Raw genomic sequence first — 23,390 nt, 5'->3', positions numbered from 1 at the left:
CAATATTAGTGAATAGTAGTGAATGCTATGTTAGTGGAAATTTTTGAGAAGCATCAGTCTCTGAGAAAACATCTAAATTCCTTAGCCTGGCCTTCAAGACCTTTCATGATGGAACCATCCGCCCTAGAAGCTTTGTCCTACATTATTCTCGTACACACTCTCTGTTCTCCACCCAGCTATTTACAGCTCCCCCAAACAATAAACAATGTGCTAAGCTGGTTCTTGTCTTTGTGATTTTTCACCAGCTGCTCTCTTTGCCTGGAATGCCCCTGCCCATGCGTCCACCTGGCAAACTCCTACTCATCCTTCATGACCCAGCTCAAAGGGTTCTTCTTCTGTGAAGCCTTCCTAGCAGGCCCAAGCAAACAAGTCAGTTCCTCCCATGTACCAGTCTATGATATGTGTGTCCCTCTCTTTGTGTTGAGATTTCTTTATTTCACTTTTTCTCTAATTTGATGGTGGGGCTTGGAGGGGAAAGATTGTATCATTTATATTTGCATCTCTAGCCCTAAACACAGCATCTGGCATGGTAGGTGTCTACAAATATTGTGTCTAAAGCAAATGAACAAAACTTATTTTGACTGCTTTCTTCTCTTTTGTTTTTAGAGTCAAGATAGGGAGACCAGCATTTTCTCATAGACTTTGGAAAACGCTAAGAAAACCACTCACCACACACACACAAATCCCATTTAACCTCTTTTTGTAGCCATTCACATCTTATAACTTGTGAGGTTCTACTGAGAACTCACCAGACCATTGTGGTTCTTTGACCTTGAGGCATTAGTAGACAGAGCCATGGGGGCAGGGGCAGCAGTGCTGTGGGGTCTAGCCAGGTCCCTCTGAGTCACAGCAATAGCAGCAATGGCAGCTGATACATATCATGGTCCAGGCACTGTTGTAAATCCCTTACTCACATACGTATACACAATGACTCTTAATCCTCATAATAACCCTATGGGGTAGCTACTACTATTACCCCCATTTTAGAGATGAGGAAACTGAGGCACAAACAGGTTGAATAACTTTCTCACAATAATACAGCTAAGAAATGGCAGAGATGGGATTCAAACCCAGGAATTCTGGCTTGAGAATTTATTCTCCCAACCTCAATACTATATTAGCTCCATGAGCAAAAGATGTATAGTGATGGTAATTTGGGCTAAGAATATAGGGAACATGAGGTAGAAAAGGAATGTGCCCTTTCACAGCCAATCACCCCAGTCTCAGGCTCTGGGATGCCCTCTGGGTTCATAAGTATCCTGTAAAGGTATTCACTTTGTACAGCTCCCAGACCCAGAAGGCACAGTCTCCTCATTGCCCTGCATTTTCACTTCACCACAGAGGGGGAGTGATTTGTTTCAGTTGGCTCCGTTGAGCAGAGTCCTCCCCAGCCAGCTCAGGAACTGGGCTCCCTGCCATCCTGGGTGGCTCAGGATCTGCTGGCTCCACCTCCCAGGAGCCTTTCACAACAGCACCACAGGCTAGGAAACCGGTGAGACCACTTTCCTAGCGTGTGTGCAGGACCATAAACCTTCATGGATTCCTATACCCCGTCCAGGACATTTCAAGCAGAGGGCATGACATATGCGAAAGTTCAGGAGTGAGAAAAAGCAGGTGGGATGCTAATGGCTGATGGAAGGATGCACAAGAGAGGGGAAGGAGATGGAATGGAAAGGTAGTCTGGCTCTACTTTTGCTTGTGAAAGGCCTTAAACCCAAAATAGAGAAATTTGATTTTTTTCCCTATAGGCTGTGGAGAGCCATTGAAGGTCATGCTCTGTGTGTTAGGTTTACAGTTTCACTACTCAAGAAGCTGTTTCTCTTTATTTGCAGCTACTTTCTCAACAATTAGGAAACACTGCCATCACGTGGCTGTCGTGTGATGCACAGCCCAAACTGTAAATTGACCAATTTTCTCTAATACCGTTTAATATGTAGTTAAACCAAAGAACACACCTCTTGGTTCAAACAGCTGAAGTGAAGCAATGGTAACTTTAATCCTAATGTAAAAAGGATACTTTTTATAAAGTTTTTCAGGAAATAACTGCCTGGGTTCAATTCTTGGATTTCTTACTTTGTTTTCAAAATTCTAATCTAAATCTTTAGTGAATTCTGATCAGAAGGATCCTTTCTATTCCCAGTAACCCCTATCTTAGAATCATAAACTCTCTGGCCTTGCACAGATTCCACCATCTCCAGGTCAGTTTGGCACCAAACTGTCTCCAGACCATTTCCCACAACCGTGGCAAATTCTGTTTCAGTCCTAGGTCTGCTGTCCTTGTATAGTCGAGCAGTTGGACAGACTCAAATTCAAACATTTTCACCATTTTTAACCTGGGGGATTTTGGGCAAGTCACTAAACCTCTCTAAGCTTCAGTCACTTCATCTGTAAAATGGGGATGACACTTCCACAGGGTTACTGTGAGGATGAAAAGATGACACGTGTAGCCTACCTGGCATATTGCAGATTCTCATATAATAACGGAGTCCTCTTCCTTCCCCTCCGTGCTTGAGGGCCCACTGCTGAGCACCGAACAAACACTCAGTGGAGGTCTGTGATTTGATATCTGAGATTTACCTGGTCCTCCAGCATCGTTCCCTGAGAACAAAACTACTCATCCCTTCAGGCTTTGGGGGGACCACTATTTCCGTGCGTTGCTTACAGACCTTGGGCTTCCTGGGGATTGCAAACCACTCGTCTCTTCCGTGCGCAGCAGGCGGCAGGTGCGTGGACTTGAGCAGGGTGGGCGGGGCGGCATTCATTCCTCTCCGCTCCCTTCCCGGGGACTGTGGGCGTGGGTGTGGATAATTCAATCCCCGTGGGATCTAGCGTCTGGCCTCACCCGCAGCTCGGCGGATTGGTTGATGGTTTCAGCTCGCCCCCGCCCTCCTTCCCTCAGCGTCCCAGGTGGCTCAGGCCCCCTGTGGTGCTCTCTGTTTACGGAGAGAGCCCGTCCAAGTTGGGCTCCATCTCTGCAATCGCTCCCCTCTGAGAACCCGCCCGCCCGGGGAGTGGGGAGAAAACCAGGCCGTGCCATTCCTCGTCCTTCCCCTTCCCCCACCGCCCGGAGAGGTCGGGTAAGGGGGAAGAGGTGTGTGTGGGAGGGGGAGTCCAGACCTGCGGGATTCGGCTGTCACTCCCTCCCGGTACCTTGCGCGAACCCAGGAGTCCTCTCCCTAGGCCTAGCTCCCGCTCCCTCCTCCCTTCCTATCGTGCTCAGGGTGACGGGCCCACCCTGGGCAAGCAGCCAGAAGCTGGATCTCAGGGATGCCAGATCCCTAGAGGAGGCACAGACGTGGAGACTTCACTCATAGGTGTTCCTCCTCCCCCAGAAGGCGATGACCCCCAAGCCGGCCGGACCCCCGGACGGGGGCTGGGGCTGGGTGGTGGCGGCCGCAGCCTTCGCGGTGAATGGGCTCTCCTACGGGCTGTTACGCTCCCTGGGTCTTGCCCTCCCTGACCTCGCGGAGCACTTTGACCGAAGCGCTCAGGACACAGCGTGGGTCAGCGCCCTGGCCCTGGCCGTCCAGCAGGCAGCCAGTGAGGGGGGCCCCGAGGTGGGAGGCGGGAACTGGGGTGGAGGGGCAGTGGTGTAGTGGTGGAGGACCTACCTGATTACCAGACAACCTGAGAAACGGAGACCGGTGGAACCACGTTGTAGTGAAGGGTGGGATTTGAGGTCAAAGGGTGGAGAGCTATTGGGCTGGGGGGAGCTTAGGCCAGACAAACAGCCAATGAGAAGTGTTGGAGCGAGTTTGGGGGTCCAGGGGCGTGTCTTCCGTTGATTCCGCCCCCTTCTAGGCCCAGTGGGCAGCGCCCTGAGTACCCGCTGGGGGGCGCGCCCGGTGGTCATGGTTGGGGGCGTCCTCACCTCGCTTGGCTTCGTCTTCTCGGCTTTCGCCCGCAGTCTGCTGCACCTCTACCTCGGCCTGGGCGTCCTCGCTGGTGAGGGGAGAGGGGTACTGGGGTCCTTAAGATGGTAGAGATAGGAGCTTGTCGGGGGCTGGAGACCAACGGGATGGGGCCCTCCTGCGAAGCGCAGGGCTGGGATTGCCGGGGTAGGCATCCCTGGTGCCTGTCCTCACCGCGTGCTCTCCATTCGCAGGTTTCGGCTGGGCCCTGGTGTTCGCCCCTGCCCTCGGCACTCTCTCGCGTTACTTCTCCCGCCGTCGAGTCTTGGCCGTGGGGCTGGCACTCACGGGCAACGGGGCCTCCTCGCTGCTCCTGGCGCCCACCTTGCAGTTCCTCCTTGATACTTTCGGCTGGCGGGGCGCCCTGCTCCTCCTTGGCGCCATTACCCTTCACCTTACCCCCTGTGGCGCCCTGCTGCGCCCCCTCACGCTCCCTGGGGACGCCCCGGCCCCACCGCGCGGGCCCCTAGCTGCCCTCGGCCTGGGTCTCTTCACACGCCGGGCCTTCTCAGTTTTCGCTCTGGGCACGGCCCTGGTGGGGGGCGGCTATTTCGTCCCCTACGTGCATTTGGCCCCTCACGCTTTAGACCGGGGCCTGGGGGGGTATGGGGCAGCTCTGGTGGTGGCGGTGGCCGCGGTGGGGGACGCGGGCGCCCGGCTGGTCTGCGGGTGGCTGGCGGACCAGGGCTGGGTGCCCCTCTCGCGGCTGCTGGCGGTGTTCGGGGCTCTAACCGGGCTGGGGCTGCTGGCCGTGGGACTGGTGCCCGCGGTGCGGAGCGAGGAGGGCTGGGGGGGCCCCCTGCTGGCCGCGGCTGGGGCCTACGGGCTGAGCGCCGGAAGTTACGCCCCGCTGGTTTTCGGCGTGCTCCCGGGGCTGGTGGGCATCGGCGGTGTCGTACAAGCCACCGGGCTGATGATGATGCTGATGAGCCTCGGGGGGCTTCTGGGCCCTCCGCTGTCAGGTAAGGGCTTGAGTCAGCCGGTGCGCTCGCAACCATCCTCTGCCCCGGGAGTCCAAGCCCTCTGAATTCCTTTCCCCTTCCTCAGGCTTCCTAAGGGATGAGACCGGAGACTTCACCGCCTCCTTCCTCGTGTGCGGCTCTTTCATCCTCTCTGGCAGCTTTATTTACATGGGGCTGCCCGCAGCGCTGCCCTCCTGCCGTTCAGCCTCACATCCAGCCACCTTTCCCCCTGAGAGGGGGGAGCTGCTCCCTGCTCCTCAGGTTGCTCTGCTTTCGCCAGGAGGCCCTCACTCCTCCCTGGATACCGCTTGTTGACCATGTTGTTTGAGCCCCTCCCCCAATAAAGAATTTCTATCCGGTTTTCCTGCAAGCTCCAATTGTGAGCCAATTTAGGACGCTGAAAACAGTCTACTTAAGATACCCAAAAGGGCTAGTTGAAAGGAACAGGATCCCACTAAGCCCCGGGGGAGGGGAAAGGTATCTGTCTGTCCAGCCAGTCCATTTCTCTTTGCCCAAGTTGTTATTATACAGGGAATCTTTGAGAAGTTGTCTGCCTGTCAGCTTCAGTTTGTCGGGGAGGGAGACTCATGGGTGCTTTCGCCCCGTCCCCATCCCAGATAACTCTTTTCTGCATTGCAGTATCCTTCTACTGGCCTGAGGGGAATAAAAGAATCCTAGACCCAGACTTCAGCTCTCTCAGCTTTAGTGCTCCTCCCAAATCCCCCCCACTCCCGTGTCCCCACCATTCTTTTAATTTCTTTTCTAAGTCACAGGGGATAGTGGGAAAGAGGGAGGTCAGAAGGCAGGTGGGAGGAACTGTGGTCCAGAGAGCAGAGTCCAAGGTCAAAATGCTCTGGGTCACGAGAACCCCTGGACCACCCCCCTCCCCAGCCGTGACCCCATTCAGCCAACCCAAGCATATGGCCCCCAGCTCTTTTTGAGGTTTTGATTACTATCTAGTTTTCTTAGTCAGTTTTATCTCAAACGGGCATCTCTCTTTCCCAAACATCTGTCTTCAGAGAAGAAACTTGGTAGGCAACATTAGAGATCACATGTAAAACACGATAAGTCTCTTGGCCTTTGATTTTCACAGTTGTTTCACAGCTCAGTGGAGCAGGCTAAAATCCTGGATCCCTCAGAAAAGGTTCTGGGAGCAAAGAAGAGATGAGAGTCCTCAACATAATACAAAGAGTTGGCACATACATTGCAGGAGCCCCAGGCGTGCTCTGGGGGGAGGCAGATCAAGATGTTTAAGGCACTGTGGTTCTGTGCATGCCAAGGAGACCTGGAGCTGCCAACCTCTGGCTTTCTGGGTCTGACAGTGCCCTTTTGGAGTTCAGTCCTCTCCCAGCCCCTCCTTGGGCAGGGGGACTTTGGTATCCAGTGCCTCTGTTACAAGGTCCTGGGGTTTTAAGGTAGGAGCTGAGAAGCAGAAGAAGTGGGGCAGAGTGATGAGAACTCCACTCCCTGCCAGAAGGAAGACCCCGGCCACCACAAAAGAAGCTGTGTAGTTGCCTGTCACATCCCGGAGGTAGCCTAGGTCCAAGAGAGAAAAGGAATACACATGGGTGATCTGCCTCCTGGGACTGATGGCTCAGACATATTTTTGGGTAGAGGGAAGAAAATAATCCTTAACTCACCATCTTGGGAGAGTTAGAACTCCCAAGGTAGGACTGGATGAGCTTGAGAACTCGGGTTTCCCAAGGGGTTTCAAGAGGTAATCTTGACCACTGTCCTGCCTTCAGAAAGGACCTCCAAACCAGCCAGTGGGGAGTTGGGGATCCAGATCGAGTCAGGCACACTTGTGCCTTTCTTTCTGGCAACTGTGGCCCTCCCTTCTACACTTCCAGTTAATAGTTAAGAGGACAGTGTTAAGGATCTGAAAGTTCTGTCATCTGGAGCCTAGGGAACTTTGACCAGACGGCTCAGATACCTGGGCTAGGGCCCAGTGGGCCAAGGGAACAGGCAGACACTAGCGTGCTATGTCTGGCCAGGTCCAGCCAGGTCCTCTGAAAACCCAAGCTGTAGGTACTCTGTCAAGGGCTCCTCCTAGTCTTTGCACAGCCCCAATTTCTTTGCCCCATGGACCCACTTCAGGGCTGCTATGATTGGCCATGTAGGCCATGTACTGTACCATACGAGTTGGCAATATTCACATACACTATAATGTGGATAGTCCCCTCCCCAAATGTATGACATGGCAGCCCTGGCCCACCCGGAAACCCCATTCCCCTTACCTGACAGAGGAGCCCCCAGCAGCCCTCCAATGCTCTCTACCATCTGCAACAGTCCCAGGCCACAGTATATCCTTCCAGTCCCCACCAGTTCAGGCAGCATGGAGAAGGCCACTGGAGTCAGGGCCCCTGATGTGAAGCCATAGGCCACGGTCAGAGCCACTAAGGCTGTGGGAGCCTGAGCCACGGGGAACAGGGCCAGTGACACCCCAGTCAGGGTGGTCCAGAGCATCAGGAGTCGTGCCACAGGCCCTGGGACTGCATCCCCTAGCCACCCAGAGGCCACACGCCCCACGAGGTCAGAAATAGCAGCCACTGAGAGTAGGAAGGCAGCAGGCAATGGGTCCCAATTTAGATCCTGGAGATGGGCCACCAGGTGCACATAGGGAATGAAGAAGCCAGTGTTGATCAGGGTGAGGGCAACAGTGTAACGGAGGAAGGGGCCATGACGGAGAAGGGAGGCAAGCTGGGCCCCAGGACCACCCACGGCAGGGTCTTCAGTCAGGAAGAGTGGGCGGAGGAGAGCACCACAGGCCACCAAGTGGAGGGAGAGGGCAGACACCAGCAGTAGGGCTCCCCGCCATGCATAGTGGCTGAGCAGCCATTGGAAGAGTGGGGCAAAGGCAAAGGAGGACAGGCCCACACCCGTCAGTGCCAGCCCTGTGGCCAGGGATCGCCGGCGAGAGAAGTAACGGGACAGGCAGGCCAGGGTCGGAGTGAAGGTCAAGGCCCAGCCAGAGCCTGTCAAAAAGGGAGAAATGGGGGTTGGGGGACTCTTACGGAGCTCAGGGCACCCAGTAATCCCAAGACTGCCCAACAGTGGAATACAGCACAGGCCTGGGTTATAATCTTCTTGGATACTTTCCAGCTATGTGACCTTGTGTATTTTACTTAATCTCCCAGCCTCAATCTCCTCATCTGCAAAACGGGGGTAGTATACCTTATGGGACTGTGGAGGCTTAGAGATAGTGTTTGTAAAGTAAACAGCACAGATCTTTGGAGTTGGCCCTGGGCTCTACCATTTCTGATTGTGTGAGCCTCATTTACCAAGTTGCATAAGCTTCTAAAGCCTTCTTCACCTGTAAATAGGATAATGCCATGTATTTCATTGCCACAGTAATGGCACAACTTTACAGGAATTCTTCCTTTTAGATTCCAGTCACACCAGGCCTGGGCTTGTATATTCTGGATTCATCATCTTTGAATTCCCTAATATCCCCACCATGTTTATCACTTAGTCACCCTTCTTAAGACCTCCCCTCTGGGCACAGGTGCCACCCAAAACTTTCTCTCAGCTTCTCCATAAGCCTTTTGGAAGGAGCAGGAAGAAGGAGGAAGTCTAGAGGCCAAAGACTCACGCATTTGACTCTTCCTGCCTGTGCCCAGGGTCTCACCTGAGAGCAGCCCAATACTCAGGTAGAGGTGGGTCAAGGAGGTAGCAAAGGAGGCGAGCAGCATGCCCAACGCAGCCAAGATGCCCCCAGCCATCACCACCGGCCTGGGCCCGAACTTCGTGCTCAGGGCACTGCCCACGGGGCCTGGGGAAGAGGATGGGGTTCTGCAAGATCTCAGGTGTCCCTCTCCAGCATCCCCCCAACCCCAACTTCCCCTTTACTGTCCCCACATCCCCTCTCCCCTTCTGAGGGTCGCAGGACGCCGGACCAAGGGGCAGCACTCACTCCCAAACTGCTGCACCGCGATTCCTATGGAGGCGATCCAGGAGACGCGTGCTGCCTGCTCCTCGAACGCCGCCACAAACTCCACGAAGAAGACACCGAAGGAGCGGAGCACCCCGAACACCAGCGCCGACTGGAAGAACGCTGAGAGCACCACCATCCATCCCCAGCCTCCGTCGGGGGGCTCGGACCTACGCGCCATCTGGGAGGTAACAGAGCTGCCGCCACTAAGAGCCCCTGCGAGAGCGGGGCTCAGGACGCTCCACCTCTGCCCACCCCTGCCACCCCCTGCCTACCCAGCCGGATGGCTCCGGGCTGCGCGGAGGCAAGGGTGGTAGCGAGGAAGGTACCGACGAGGCTTGAAAGCTGCAGAGAGGCTGCGTGAGGCGCCCGCGCCTTTCCCCTAGTTGGGGGATATGGGTCGGGAGAGCAGGCCGGCGCTGGCCCAGGCGATCAGCACCCGGGGGCGTGCCTCCGCTGGCTGCGAGTCGAGAGTCCAAGCCTGGGCCGCACGGATCCGGGCAGGGGCCTAGGTTCGGTTTAGGAGGCGGGGTGCGGCACTGCCTTTGGCCCCCCCGCCCCTCCAGGGGCGCGCCAGTCTCTGCGTGGATTATCTATTTTATCATTGAAGAGTCAGCACCTGGCTAGCCTGGCCAACATCCCTGACGGCAGTTCTCCAATGAAGAGCGGGACTCCTGAGCAGGGGGAGGAGCCAGGAGGGCAGGGCGGGGCTTAGAGCGTCGTTCAGGATAGGGGCGCATGCGTAAGGAGGGGCTATTAGGAGGCCGACTACAGGCGACCCACGTGATGCAGGGACCTGCTGGGGCGGCTTCCGTCTTCTGTCCACCTAGCGAGTCCAGATTTCAGCACCCAACCTTCACGTAAGGAGCCTATGGGGGTTGGTGGTAGGTAAACTGCTTCAGGAAAACACTTGCTTAATGAGGGGCCCAGGAGTTGCGGGGCCAGGTGGGGGCGAGCGGAGGGGTTATGAGATAAGACTCAAACAAAATACCTGGCCAAGCGCCTGAGACCACTGGAATCTAGATTCCTGGATGCCTGAGGAGTTCAGAGGCCAAGGAAAGAGACAAGGGGAATGGGTTGTTGGACTTCTGGCATTCATTTCTGTAATGGGTACTCGTTCCTATCGCTTCTCTTCCCACTAACAGGAAACCTACAGGTCACAAAGACCAAAAATAACTGGAGAGAGGAAGGGCGGCTCTGAACTCACTTGGCGCCAGCACCACCACCTACCGTTTCTTCAGTGGGGATGGAAACTTTTCCTTTGCCCTCCAGTAACAACCACTTCCAAACCACATTTTTTGATCTAATGATGGGATAGACTAAAGAGATAAGCCATGACCACCGGAGCAATCAGCCTCTCCTACCCAACCAGTACCCAGTCCCTCCACCTATATAGCGCTAATGGCTTGGCTTCCTGTTTCTTCATTATAATTCAAGCTTTCCAGAACCCTGACCTTGAAACTTGGGCTCGAGGGTTTATACCCAGACAAGTGGGGGGTTGGGGGCGGGGTAGCAGGGGAGGGAGGCTGTGTTGTTTTATTTTATTTATTTTATTTTTTTAAAGACTCTTGACTTTATTTTTTAATTTTTTTTTTGAGGAAGACTGGCCCTGAGCTAACATCCATGCCCATTTTCCTCTACTTTATATGTGGGACGCCTACCACAGCATGGCTTTTACCAAGCGGTGCCATGTCTGCACCCAGGCTCCAAACCGGCGAACCCCAGGCCACTGAGAAGCAGAACGTGCGAACTTAACCGCTGTGCCACCGGGCCGGCCCCATGTGTAATTTTAAAAAGACTTTTGAGTCTCATAATTTTATATGTGGGAAATAAAAATAATCATCCCCCCAATATTTTTTTTTTGTAAGTGGAGTCAAAACTTTGGCAGGTGGGGAATATGCCAAAGATGTAGAAATTGGTGTGGCTGTATAACCTAGTAATTAAGAGCGCAGTCTTTAGAATCAAATCATAGTTCCAATCTTGGCTTCATCACTTATTAACTTGGCCAAGATCCTGAACCTCTCAGCTGGCTTCCCCATCTATAAGTTGGGGATAATAATGGTACCCACTCTTTAGGGTCCTCAGGGGGTTGAATTTGAAAATCTGTAGACTAAAACGATTAGGGCCTGACATGTAGCAGGAGATGAGTAATCTTAGCTGGACTCTTTTTTCAGCGAGGGGTAAGCTGTAATGCGAGGGGAAGGAAGGTTTTAATTTATTTTTTGGTTTCATGTTTTTCCTTTTAAAAATCTAATCCGGGTCATGGGTTTTAAAAGATTGAGAAACACAACCACAAACTGTAAATGTTGGAAGGACCTGCAGAGGTCACGTTAATGGACTTATTTCACAAATGGGGAATTTAAGTCCAAAAGGGAAGTAACTTACAAGAATTAGTGACCTTCTACCCTCTGCCCATGGGGCAGAACAGAACTGTGCACCCAAGACACACACAGGACAGGGGAAAGGGAGGGAGAGAAGCATGCACTGGGCACCGGATAGATTCCAAAACACCATTGCTGGGGGAGGGGTGGAGTTGGCATGTTGGCATTAACTACATGGCCTTCTCACTGCCACCTCCAGCCTCTCTTGTCCTTATGGGACCCAAGTCCTATCCATTTTCCTTGGTAGTGGTGGTGGTGGTGGTAGGAGGTGTATCAAGCATTAAGATCCCCAGCACAGATGCATCCCCCAGCCTCATGGTATTATTAGTGGTTTCCTGGTTTCTCCCTGCCACCTCCACACCTCAGGCAGGAAGTGACTTCAGAGCAGCAGGATGCAGGTGGCTCCGGAGAAACTTTATGAAGTCACTGGTTCCTACACAATGAGCCGGAAGGCAAAGGCAGGGAAAGGGAGAACAAGGGCCATCTAAAATGTCTGGTGAGACGGGACAGTGGAATGGGCACAGAATCCAAGATAGTATCCAGGAGGGGGGACCCTCCTTCCTCAGCGTCACCCAGTCCCCAGATTTCCCCAAGCAAGAGCCCAGGACACAGCAGGCAGCACAAAGAGGCTTCTTTATTCCAAGAATCTGGTCTTGCAGGATCTGACATCTCCACCCCTAGGCACTCTCCACCTGTCCATCCAATCTGCTAAATAAAAATCATGGTTCCTTCTCATATCTCTCCTCTGCTTTTCCTCCTTCAATTCTGCAGTGGGGAATAAGAGGGAAAGAGGGAGAAGAGTAGCCTTCTCACCAGTCCCCAGGTGATAGCCACTAGTACTGACCTCTGTTGAGGAAGCTCCACCCCACATATTCAAAGTGCTTCTTACCTTCCACCCCATGCACCACAATCAAACAGGCCCCAGGACAGTGGGGGCAGCACTGTAAATCAAGGCTTCAGAATACTGCGTAACATTCCAAACATTCCACCCAGTTAAGAGGCAACCTTATTCCTAACTTTCTACCTACTTGGCCTACACTGGAGACTGTGCCCTTCAACCAACCTCTTAATCCTACCTGGATACCTGGTCAACTAGAAGGTCCCTCAGTCAATCAATCTTGTAAATCTTCTAAATCTCTAATCCCAACAGTAATCCCAATCATAATCTCAAACTACAGCAAATCCAGAATGGAACTCAGCCCCCTTTTTTCTCCCTGGGGAAGGTTCTAGTGCATTCACTGGTCCCAGAGAGGAATGCAGTGATGGGAAGACCAGGTCACAGACCCAGCTTTTCTAAGGTAAGAAAGTTACAAAGCACCTGTGACTTCTAGAGGCAAAGAAGTTTCTGGAATCTGGACACTTGTCAGAAGATGTCCAAAAACCCGCTAAAGGAAGAGGGGGTTCATCTCAGGTAAAGAGAACCTCAAGGAACATTTAAACCCAGATACCTCTGCAGTAAAGGACAGGTCAGGGCCGGCCTTGTGGCACAGCGGTTAAGTGCGCACGTTCTGCTCTCAGCAGCCCGGGGTTCGCCGGTTTGGATCCCGGGTGTGGACATGGCACCGCTTGGCATGCCATGCTGTGGTAGGCGTCCCACATATAAAGTAGAGGAAGATGGGCATGAATGTTAGCTCAGGGCCAGTCTTCCTCAGCAAAAAGAGGAGGACTAGCAGTAGTTCGCTCAGGGCTAATCTTCCTCAAAAAAAAAAAAAAAAGATCATGACTCTTTACCGTTTAGTCAAGATGAAGCATTTCGTAATTCTCCCCTAGATCATAACATTCTTAGAGACTGAGCAGAATCAGAAAAGGTTGCATCATCTTAGCATTCCTGTTAAGGAATTTCAGATCTCTCCCCCATAGAGGGATCAACTCAGTGCTAAGAACAGGCCCTAGTGGGAGGATTATGGGTGGGCTCTATCACGACAGACACAGCGGAGCCAAACTGAGGTGACCAGACTAATGGGGTAGTTAGGGGCATAAGAGAGCCACTTCATTCATCCTCCCAGTTCCAACACTGACAAAGCCCCCACACCCACAGCCTCCAGGAGGCATTTGTTACCTCCCTTTCAGGCTTCCTATAAAGGTTCCTATAATCCTGGAAGAACAAAGAAAAGTCTATATTCCAGTTCTAGCCTGCTAGAGAACCTACAACATCCAGAATACCAGAGAGGGTTCCTGACCCAATTCCACAAGCCCACATGTTCCCAGAGCTGCCCTAGAACAAATAAAGGTTCCAGACCTAGAATTGGAGGGGCAGGACACAGAGAACCCCTTTGTCCATTTTAAACAAACCAACAAGCAAATAGGAGAAAGAACAATTCTAAAGATAAAAGTTATGACAATAATAATATAAAACACTCAAGCCAAAGGAGACAGCCAAGTGCTAATCTCTGCCAGCAGAGTTGTGACCTTACATTCTGTGTTTCAGGTCACTTTCGATCACACTTATGGAAGAGGGAAGTGGGAAATGCAATAGAATGAAGGCCCTGGTGCCACTCAAAGGCCTCAATAAATTATATTTACAGATAAACTGAACGGGATGGGGGCTGCGGGTGGAGGACTGGTTCCCTTAAGGAAACCAGGCTTCCAGTCCTTCCCCTCCCCCAGCTCCTAGCTTGCTGTCTCCTCAGAAACAATTTCGATTGTGGGGAAGAGGTTTTGACCAGCAAAACAGAGGCAGATCAAGCTAGGATCTGCCACCCCTGCTCTCCCCAGTGAGAAATTAAGGCGGTGGCAGTTTCTGATACAGGAGGGGCCTTGCCCACCCCAAACCCAAGGCTGACAGGGAAGCCAGGCGCGAGCCTGCAGCTTCTGGGCTTCGAGGAAGCAGTGGGGTCTGGGCCAGGGCTCGGCTAGGGCCCCCCCAGAATGTGGTAGTGCACTTTGGTGTTGGTAGCAGCTCCGTGTTTCTGGCGCAGGTGTAGCCGTAGTTGACTCTTGTGCCGGAAATGCAGGCCGCAGGGGTCGCACTGTGGGAGAACAGCTGCGTCAGGTTCCTCCCCATCCACAACCACCTTTTAGGTGTTGAGCGAGGGAGAATTGTCCAGCTCTCCGCCGAACAGAAGCTCTTTAGTCCTCAGATCCTCCCAAATCCTCAAGGGTCGACCAAGGAGATAGGCTCCGCCCTCTTCGGCAAAGGTTTTTCCGTCTGTTAGCCCCTCTCCAGGAGGACAGTGCCCAGAGCAGGAGCCTAACTTCTATACCTGCCCATCCTAGTACCGGCCCCGCCCCTTATTCACACGGGCTCTTCCGGGCCACCGCCCACTTCGAAGAGATCTAGGGACCACCAGGCCAGCTCCTCTCAGAGCCCCGCCCCTAATGAACGCGAGGTAATTCTAAAGATTTGGGCCAGGCCAGGTCGGGTACTCACGTGGTAAGGCTTCTCTCCCGTGTGGATGCGAACGTGGCTCTTGAGGGTCTGTAAGTGGCGGAAGCGAGTCCCGCAGGTGGGGCAAGGATAGGGCTTCTCCCCGGTGTGGATCAGCACGTGCGCGCGCAGATGCGCTACCTGGGAGGCGAGGGGACCTCAGACCGCGCCTCTGGGAGAGACACAACCCTCTCCACACGGCCCGCCCCGCCCTCTCGCAAGTTCGCCCTTGAGCCGGCTCTGAGACTGGCTCCGTACCTGTACAAAGCGCGAGCCGCACGTCTCACACTTATAGGGCTTCTCTCCCGAATGGATGCGACTGTGCGTTTTCAGGTTAGCCGGCCGGTTAAAGCGGGCTCCGCAGATGGAGCAGTGGTAGGGCTTTTCCCCTGGAGGTAGGGAGGAAGGGAGATCAGGGACTCTATCCTAGGACACCTGTGGGCATGAAGTCCAGGGCCCTCTCCTCCCTGCTCCTCCCCTACCTGTGTGCACCGTGCGGTGACTGGCCAGGTTGCCCTTGTAGCGGAAGGCAGACCGGCACAGCTGACACTTGTAGGGCTTGTCCTGATCCCCAGGAGCCAAGGGGTCCAGCCCAGATGAGCACCCAGCCACAGCCTCGCAGTTCTGGCAGCTGAAAAATTCACTTCCTGGGAAGCAGAGTAGGTAATGACAACAATACCAGTGAATCCTCAGACCACACAGTAGTAGGTTTTCTTTTTCCCAGTTTACTATTAAGGCTTCTGGGGCTAATTTAACTTGCTCAAGTTCACATGGTTAATAAGAAGACAAGCCAAGCTCTGACTCCAGTCTGTCTGTCTGACTCCAGAGAATTCTGCTAATCTCTTCAGTAGTGGTAGCGGTAGGTGGAGGCCCCTACTACTGGGGGGAAGTTTCTGCTTCTCTCTCCTCTCTTGCACCACTCTGGATGACAGCTTGCCAGAGAGGCCCTGCCAAGCCCTGGGCCTACCACTCAGCCCTGGATGGGAATAGGCCAGAAGTTCCCAAACTTTGTTGCTCACTGGAAGCTTTTTTTAAAAAAAAATACTGATGCCTGGCTTTCACTTCCAGACATTCTGATCTATGGGGTGTGACCTGGGCAACAGGATTTTTAAAAGCTCCCTTGGTGATTTCTAATTTGTAGTAATTGGAATAGGCCTTTCGGCCTAAACTGGCCTTGAGCAGCCACAGGAGAAAAGCCAAGAAGGAGGTAGAAGGAGAGGCTCCTACCTGGTGGTGGACGAGCCTGCCCAGAGGGTGATCCAGTGGTCTCTGGGGCCCGGGGTGCAAGGAGATGGGAGGTATTGATTGGAGCCCCACATTTGAACTGTAGAGTGGCAGCAGTTGGAGAGAGCCTAGGCAGGTGGCAAAGCCCAGAGAGAAGGGTTAGGACAGATTATATGGAGGGGTTCTTGGATCCAAAGGCCTACCCTCTGGAGATGAGCCAGTATTGACCAATGAGCCATAGCCAATTGTGTTGCCAAAGCCCCACCCCACTGAGTAAGCCTGGCCTCTAGCCAACTCCCTAAGGTGGGCTAGTGTCTCAAAACCCACCCCCTCACTCCCTGCTCCTGACCACCCAGGCCCAATGGCTCTGCCTCCCAGGTGAAGTTAGTCTCTACAAATTCTTGGGGTTCCAGTTTCTGTACCTGCTCTGGGGACCAGGAATGGGTCCTTCTTCACTGCTGCTGCTGCTGCTGGAAGCCTCATCTCCACTGGGGAGCCCAGCCTGGGGGCAAAGTTGACCAGAACTCTTCTCCCCTGCCAGGCTCCCTGCTTGGGAGGTCTGAGAGTTTAGCACGATGAACTTGTACTTTTTCCAATTGCAGGCCTTGGGGTCTGGGCTGCCTGGACTCGGGGGGCCTTGACTGCAGCTGCGAGACTCAGTAGGTGGGTCTGGGTGCCCTTCAGAGCGCCTGGGACTGCCTGGTGGAGGGACCGTTGGGGGCGTAGGAGGTTCTGCCTCCATGGGCCGCAGGGAGATGCCCAGAGGTTCATAGCTGGGAAAAGTGTGATGGACATTAGTGCTATTCCTAATCTTGGCTTCTGCCCTTGACACCTGGGATACCACCTCACCCACAGAGAACACCAAGCTGGGGCTCCCTCACCTGGCCTGGATGAAGCGGTGGCATGCCTGGACCACGTGTTCCATCTGCAAGTAGGTGGCGGCCGCAAGGACGGCTGGTGCCGTGGCTGGAGAGAGGCGTAGGCGCGAAGTGTACATGAAGTCCAGCAGAGGAGCGAAGCCTCCGGCTTCGGGGCCCCCCGGCAGGGAGAGCACGTCCACTCCCACTCCTGCACGGCCTCGGAAAATTGAATAGAAGAAGCCACTGGAGAGAGGGCAGACACGTCACGTTAGGGGCTAGGGAATCAAGGGAGACAGGCACCACAGTAGGAAGCCCCGCCTCCTCCCCACTATCACCCCGCCCCCAATTCGGGGACGCTCCGCCTCCTGCTTCTGTAAGGCTTGGCTTCGGATTCCCTCCCAAAGACCTTATGGCTCCGCCCCTGTCCCATTCGGTCCCACCCCACCCCATGAACCACCCCTCGAACCTGCAGGCGATGAGAACAGCCTTGTGAGCTCGAAGGGGTTGCCCGCCAACCAGCAGCGTGACGTCAGTGAGGATCCCGCGCAGGCGCAGCTCATTCAGGTTGCCCAGCACGTCGGAGGAGTGGCGAGTGAACTCGCGGACGTAGCCCAGCGCTCCCTCCGCGGTAGCGGTGGAACCCATAGCGACGCAGGCCTGCGGGTGCCAAGGCAAGGGCTCGGGGATCTAGGCAGTCCTCAGACGCCTTCCCTCCCGCAGTTTGCCTCTTCCTCCTAAGGTGCAGCTAGAGCCAAGCCCCCGGCCGCGGCTCACGCAGCCCCACTTGATTCATCTCATTCCTTCTGCCCTCAGCCGCACCAGCGCTCGCTTTCCTCCTCTAGATTGCACAGCTCTCGGAGCGCACTGAAGGTTCCCACACCGCGGCGTCGATGGCTAGCGTGGGGAATCCAGCCCGCAACGCCCCTTAGTTCGACTCCTAGTGCCCTTTCAGCACCCCTACTCCCTTCTGATTCACAGCGCGCCTGAGTCTCAGGTGTCCGACTCTGCCTAGAGACCCCAAACGACCTGCAGTCCATACCCCTCCAAATCCCAATCAAAGCTCCCTTCCTCGAACCACAGAATTCTACTGGTACCATCTAGTCCCCGACCCCTGGTTTAGCCCAGTTTCTGGGCCTCAATCTTCCTACCATCAACAAGCCCCAAACCTCTTCTGGGACCCAGGAGTCCGGCTCCCTCAGTCTCTCGTTCTTACCCCCGTCCTGCAGGGGCTGCGGCTTGTCTTCTCAAGGGGGGCGGGGTCTCTCTTCCCTCTTGGCTTCAGCCCCTTTATCTGGCCGGGATGTCGGGGGCGGGGGATGGAGGTGGGGTGAACGCCTGGGTCTGTATCCTTCCTTCCTCCCTCGCTCTCCAGATGGCAAGCCCAGGGCGGGGTCTCCGGCTCGAGGGCGGGACCTCAGAAACGCTGGGTGGTCGTAACGTAAGGGGTTTGGGGACACTGAAAATGGAACCGAGGATGGGACATTGGAATTGGGGACGAGGTTGGGGATATCGAGATCGGAAATGTGGGTAACCTGGGTCGTCGGAGGGCCTGGGACAGCGAAAATGGGTGTGTTGGCTTTTGGAAGGGGGTGTCAAGAGCCTGTTATAGGAAAGTGAATACAGCAAAACTCCTCTTTCCAATGTACGGTATTAAGAGAGATAAAGGGGAGCCCAACGAGGAACCAGCTTTGGGGAGGCAATAGTGGGTTCCCATGGGGTCTCAGATAGCGGGAGGGTGTGGTGTGAATGACAGGCTCCTCTAGTAGGGCCTACAAAAAGGGGGGCTCTGACCGGGCGGGGTAGAGAGGAGGCGGATATGATTTCTAGTTCGTTTCCTTCCATTGTCCTGCGACCGGACGGCTCCGCCAGCTGCTTCCCCTCGAGGAGGTGGGGAAAGCCCCTGGTGGGGGCCGAGAGACGCTCAGGAGACCTAGGCGTCCAGACTCCGGCTCCCAACTCTCTTCTGAATCCTTTTAGGGATCCAGAGAGACAGACTCCCGCCCAAAGCCCTCTTGCCCTCCCCCAATCCCAGCTCACTAGGCTTCGGGCACCCGCCCGTCGGCTACGCTTGGAGGCTGGCGGGACGCCGGGGTCCAGCGCGGCAAGTAGGCAAAGCTCGGCAATGTTTGGCTCCTTCCACGAGGGGGCGGACGAGCACTAGCCTCGCCTCGCCCCGTCGTCTCCACCCGGCTGGGGGGTCCTCTTAGACGGGGGCGCAGGATCGATTCGGTGTGGGCGGCTGAAACTTTCGTCCTCCCCTTTGCGCTGGTTTATTTTATCCCTCTGTCTCCTAAGAGGGGACTAGGGTTGGTCGGAGGGAGGGAGAGTTAGGCGACAGAGGGGACTTTCCTCCGAGGCTGGGGTTCCTACCTGGGGTGAGAAATCCGCGGGCTTTGGGAGCAAGGGAAATGGGTGGAACAAGGAGTGGGGTCTGAGCCCTGGGAGCACAGAACTTTCTTTTCTAATTAAGATAGACATTACTATCTGTCTTTAGAGTGAATTTGTAGTGAACATTAATACGAAAGGTGGGTGGGGTGAATAGAGAGAAGGGAAAACGGGGAGGGTCTCAGGGTAAAAGAAGGGAGAGAGCGCAGGAGGGGCGTGATAACCCTAATTTTAAGTCCCTGATCTGGAAGAGAGGCACGGGTCACACCCTCATATTTCGTTTGCGGAGACGTTGGGGGTCGGGAGGGACAAGGTTCATTTGGAGAAGGGGGGCCAGAGCTGAGTCCAGCTGCAAAGCAGGACTTGCATTTGGGCTCAGGAGAATTTATAGTTGCCAGTAATGACTGACCATTGTCCATGGACCTGCATATGCAGGCCTGGGGCCCTCCCTTTCAGATTTGAGGGTGTCTTTATTTGGGGGGCACTAAAGAACTGCTGAGAAAGTGGGATTTTGGGACCACTGAAGATTCAGGATGGTGAGATGGCTTTTGCATGTGAAGGTTACTTTGGCCTCTGCCCCGCTGGGAGGTGGGAGTAAGACTAGGGGCTCCCTTTGGTATCAGGATGGAGTTGATTTTCTGTTATCTGGTCAACTGTGGGGGTGCATGTTTATTATGGGGTCTTGAGTTAGTTTGATTGTTCTGAGTACTGGGGGCTGCATTCAGGCATGAGGGGCAATAGTAAGTTTGAGGCATGGAGCTGATTTTGAAGCTACATTAGTTCAGGGGATTCTGATACCTACAATTTGAAGACTGTCATCTTGGAATATCAGGAGAACCTGCTAGGTGTTCTTCGGGAGGTGGGCGAGGGTTGTGTTTGGGGGATTCATAGTCATTGGTGTATATGGACAATCTGATTTCAAGTAAAGTAGTCATGCTGATTTTGGGGTGCAGTCTGTTTTGGGGTGTCATATAAGTTTCAAGGCTCAAATTAGACTTGTGGGACATGAAATTCAATTTGGAGTTTTTTATTAGCTTGAGGTGAACCCATAATAGGAACCTGGGAGCAAATTTGAAGGCCTTCTGTGATTGTGGGTCCTTGAGGGGGAGCAAAGCTTTATATTTGAATGTTGTGGAAACTTACTTTGAGGGGGGATATGCTTGTGTATGTGTAGATAGGCAAGAAGCTTTTTCCAGGGGGAGAAACGAGGTAGGGCCCAGGAGACTAAAGTTTTGGGGTATCTTTATTTTGGGGTGTTTTGTCACTCTTTGGGTGCATTTGGTGAAGCTGAGGGATGGATCATAATATGAGATTGATTTGGGAGTTCACTTCATTTGGAGCACGAAGCTGGTTTGGGAGTCCTTTGCTTATAGTTCCCTTTCACCCCGGATTCTAGAAATCTCTTTCTTTAGTGAACCCCCAAATATGCCCAGGATTTGAAGGCAGCGATTTGGAAAGGGAGTGTATCTCCTCTGATTTCTGTGTGGCCTGGATAGATCTGAGGGAGAAGAGGTGGTTTCAGACTCTGAACCCCAGTTCCTTAAGGGAACACACCTCGATTTGGGGAAGGTCGGGGAAAATGGGGTGTCTTGTGGTAAAGTGGACACCCCTGACTAGGGCAGTATTGTTGGAACTGTGGCAAGGAGAGGTGGCAGTGGGGTACAAGGAGGTGATTCTTATACCCTGATTTCCTAGGATAAGAGCCCCAAACAGAAAGCAGACAGAGGACTGGGAGTGTGGGTGAGATGGGGGGGAGGGGTTCCCCACGGCAGCAGGGGCTAGGGGGTAAGCCAGGCCAGCTGTGCACGCCTGGGTCCCTGCTCTCTTCGGCTCTCCTCCCCTCTCTCCCTCCCACCGCCCACCCCCCCAACCCAAGGAAAAAAAACTGCCTGTGCAACAGCAATGGCAGATTCCAATCCTCCAGGCTTTCCTAAACCACCACCGAGACCAGCCAGGGGGGAGGGGAAGGGAGGATCGGGCTTTCCTGCTTCCCTAAGACTGGGGCTATGAGCTTGACCTCCTGGCCCCTAGCCCTTCAAGGAGTGCCCCCCGGTCTGGAAGCCAGGTGTCCTGGACCCTAGCCCCCGAGCGGGGGGGCCTGGAGAGACGGGGAGGAGGAAGGAGGGAGTGACTTCCAAAATTGGCATCGGGACAGAGCAGGGCTGGCGGGAGGCAGGTGAAAGACGGAATTTTCCTGAAAAAACGGGGGTATCTGAGGACCCCAAATTTGGGGAGCTAGTCCAGGACCGTCCTGCCAACATCCCAGATTTTTTTGGGATTTTTTGGAGCCCCCGGGACCCCTCTAGATGGGGTGAGGAATGTAGTGTTGGGGGAATCTGACTGGGGCATTGCAGCTGCCTCTCCCGCCGAGTTGGAGACGGATGGGCTGGGACGGGTTTGGGGGGGGGGTGTCCCCAATTCTGACTGGGAGTGGAGGAGCCCCCTCCTGAGCTCTCTTGTGGGGGTCCCCCCTCCCTAGAGCACTCCCCACTCCCTGAGCCAGCGAGAGGAAGGAGGCCAGCGATGCGACTGGGGCGGCTCCTTTCTCCTGCACCCCAAATGTGAGGGATGCACCCCAAATTTTGCTCCCTTCAAAATAGGGGACCAGGATCTCAGGGGAGAGTAGCTGAGGTAAGTGGGGAGGAAAGTGTCCCCTGTTTTCAGGAGAGACGTGGCGGTTGGGGGGGAGGTTTGGAGGTGCGTGCTGGGGTGGGGTTGGGCTTTGTCAGTCTTGAAACTGGGGGGATGATTGGAGAGTCTCTCTCTTATGCCCCTAAACTGCAGTCCCCCAGATGGAAACCAAAGACTGAGACCAGAGGGCCCCCAACATCCCCAGCCGTTAGTATAGTGTTTGATTTCTGTTTCACCCCCACAAAGGCTTTGCCGAGGATGCGAGCTGGGGGCAGCTGTTCAGTTTGGGGGCTATGGAGGGTGGAGTGAGGATCAGGAGGCCTTGGCAGAATTTGATGTAGGACAGATAGGGGTCTCGAGGAAGGGGGTCTGACATTCCCTGGGGCCTAAAAAGACTGCTTACACCACCATCTTAGATCTTTTTGATTGCTAAGAGTTTTGGGGGGTGTGTCGGAAGGGGGGGTGGTATGGGAGGTAGGAGGATAACTTTTTGGTATTAGAGGATATTATTTTGATTTGCGGAAGGGATTTTGGCCCTTAGATTTTGATTTCTGGGGGGCGCTTTTAAAAAATCAAGTCCTGGACAGGAGCTGAGGGAAGGCCTAGGGTGGGGGTGGGGAGAGGCATGTTTGTCTCAGCTTAAACGTGGCTTTCTGGGGTGGGCCCGCCTTCCTGGGCCTGGTGGATGGGCTGATGGGGGTTGTTGCGGTGGGTGGGACTTGGGTGCTGGGGGGCCGCGGGAAGTGGGAACAGCGCTGGGGGTTGAATACCTGGCCCCCAGGTCCAGATGGCCCTCTTTCTGGGCCCTGCTGCTCCACTTTCCCCCTGGCCTCCATTTCCTGCCTTTGGCCTCCATTTTGTGGCAGGCCCAGGGCCCAGGGCGACTTCCGGCCCCCCTCTCCCAACCATGTTCCGGCCCCACCACCTCTGGACTGCCAACTCCCAACCCTGCTGTCCTTGGCCTTCTGTCTCTCCTTGCTTTCTCTTGGGTTCTGACCCAGGGAGGGGAGGAACAGACACAGGAAGCCTTGGGTCCCTGCCCTTGCTGAGTCGGGAGGCAGTTCCTTGGTCCCCCACAGTCATTCCCTATTTCTCCGCCTCTGACCCCACCCTAGGGATCCCCTGAGCTGAGTTCCTACAGAGGGAAGATGGTTCCAGTCTTATTACACTTCGAGCTCACCCCTTAGGCCTCTCTCTCTCCAGCTGCCTCCTCAGCTCCTAGCCCTGGTTTCCTATTTTCCCCAACCCTTCTTGGGGCCATGTTTGTCTTTTAAGCCTTCTCTCTCCCCGCTCTTGGTGATGGGGGTCTTCACAGCACGGTCTTGTGCTCCCTTCCTCTCAACCCACCCCAGTCCTGCTCCCGCCCCAGCAGCACACTGTGGTTTGTACGGCACTGTGGCCACGTCCAAACCACACTGTGGTGTTAGAGCGAGGGTGGGGGAGGCACCGCTGAGGCTTGGCCCGGGGAGGCCACCCTGGAGAAGCGACACAAAAAACATCTGGGGCCTTCTTGTGAAGTGGGGGGGATGAGGGAGGTATGAAAGCACTGGAAACAGCCCCTCTAAAATCCCCAGGGTAGTCTCAGGAATACTGACTGCCAGAGACCTTGGGAGTAAGTTCTGCCTCCAGAGAGCAAAGTGGAGTCTTTGTTGCCCACACCCAGCTCCCCTGGCTCTAGCAGCACAGAAATATTGGCACTGGGAAGAGAGTCTGCCAATATTGGCTGTGCTGCTCCAGG

The 23,390-nt window shown here is 54.5% G+C and overlaps 2 protein-coding genes and 1 long non-coding RNA gene across 13 annotated transcripts; 1 reads left to right on the top strand and 2 right to left on the bottom strand.

Annotated features, from left to right (window-relative positions):
* Nucleotides 1-1,972: 1,972 nt before the first annotated feature.
* Nucleotides 1,973-4,210, bottom strand: LOC139074144 (uncharacterized). Its single transcript, XR_011523657.1, has 3 exons — nucleotides 4,086-4,210; nucleotides 3,872-3,970; nucleotides 1,973-2,786 (listed from the first exon to the last, which is right to left on the bottom strand). It is a non-coding gene; the product is annotated as an uncharacterized lncRNA (long non-coding RNA).
* Nucleotides 2,792-11,920, top strand: SLC16A11 (solute carrier family 16 member 11). 10 transcript variants are annotated; one of them, XM_070563320.1, is made up of 7 exons: nucleotides 2,793-3,077; nucleotides 3,333-3,540; nucleotides 3,802-3,945; nucleotides 4,106-4,873; nucleotides 8,760-8,992; nucleotides 9,950-10,075; nucleotides 10,407-11,920. In XM_070563320.1, the coding sequence occupies exons 1-7, from the start codon at nucleotides 2,865-2,867 to the stop codon at nucleotides 10,557-10,559; spliced, it is 1,845 nt and encodes a 614-aa protein (XP_070419421.1). In that variant the 5' UTR covers nucleotides 2,793-2,864; the 3' UTR covers nucleotides 10,560-11,920. The 10 variants fall into 10 exon arrangements, with proteins under 10 accessions (XP_070419417.1, XP_070419421.1, XP_070419416.1 ...); XM_070563315.1 differs by having other exon boundaries at nucleotides 2,794-3,077; nucleotides 10,403-10,655; XM_070563317.1 differs by having other exon boundaries at nucleotides 2,942-3,072.
* Nucleotides 11,800-18,582, bottom strand: BCL6B (BCL6B transcription repressor). Of its 2 annotated transcripts, none has more exons than XM_070563326.1 (9): nucleotides 17,850-18,582; nucleotides 17,103-17,293; nucleotides 16,658-16,879; nucleotides 16,199-16,549; nucleotides 15,780-15,904; nucleotides 15,035-15,199; nucleotides 14,811-14,941; nucleotides 14,556-14,693; nucleotides 11,800-14,154 (listed from the first exon to the last, which is right to left on the bottom strand). In XM_070563326.1, the coding sequence occupies exons 2-9, from the start codon at nucleotides 17,279-17,281 to the stop codon at nucleotides 14,038-14,040; spliced, it is 1,428 nt and encodes a 475-aa protein (XP_070419427.1). In that variant the 5' UTR covers nucleotides 17,282-17,293; nucleotides 17,850-18,582; the 3' UTR covers nucleotides 11,800-14,037. The 2 variants fall into 2 exon arrangements, with proteins under 2 accessions (XP_070419427.1, XP_070419426.1); XM_070563325.1 differs by having other exon boundaries at nucleotides 17,785-17,901.
* Between the last annotated feature and the right edge of the window lie 4,808 nt (nucleotides 18,583-23,390).

Source organism: Equus przewalskii, chromosome 10 (genome assembly GCF_037783145.1).
Source record: "Equus przewalskii isolate Varuska chromosome 10, EquPr2, whole genome shotgun sequence".
NCBI classification, from domain to species: Eukaryota; Metazoa; Chordata; class Mammalia; order Perissodactyla; family Equidae; genus Equus; species Equus przewalskii.
The sequence above is the reverse complement of the archived record's forward strand: the minus strand, read 5'-3'. Positions and strand labels throughout refer to the sequence as shown.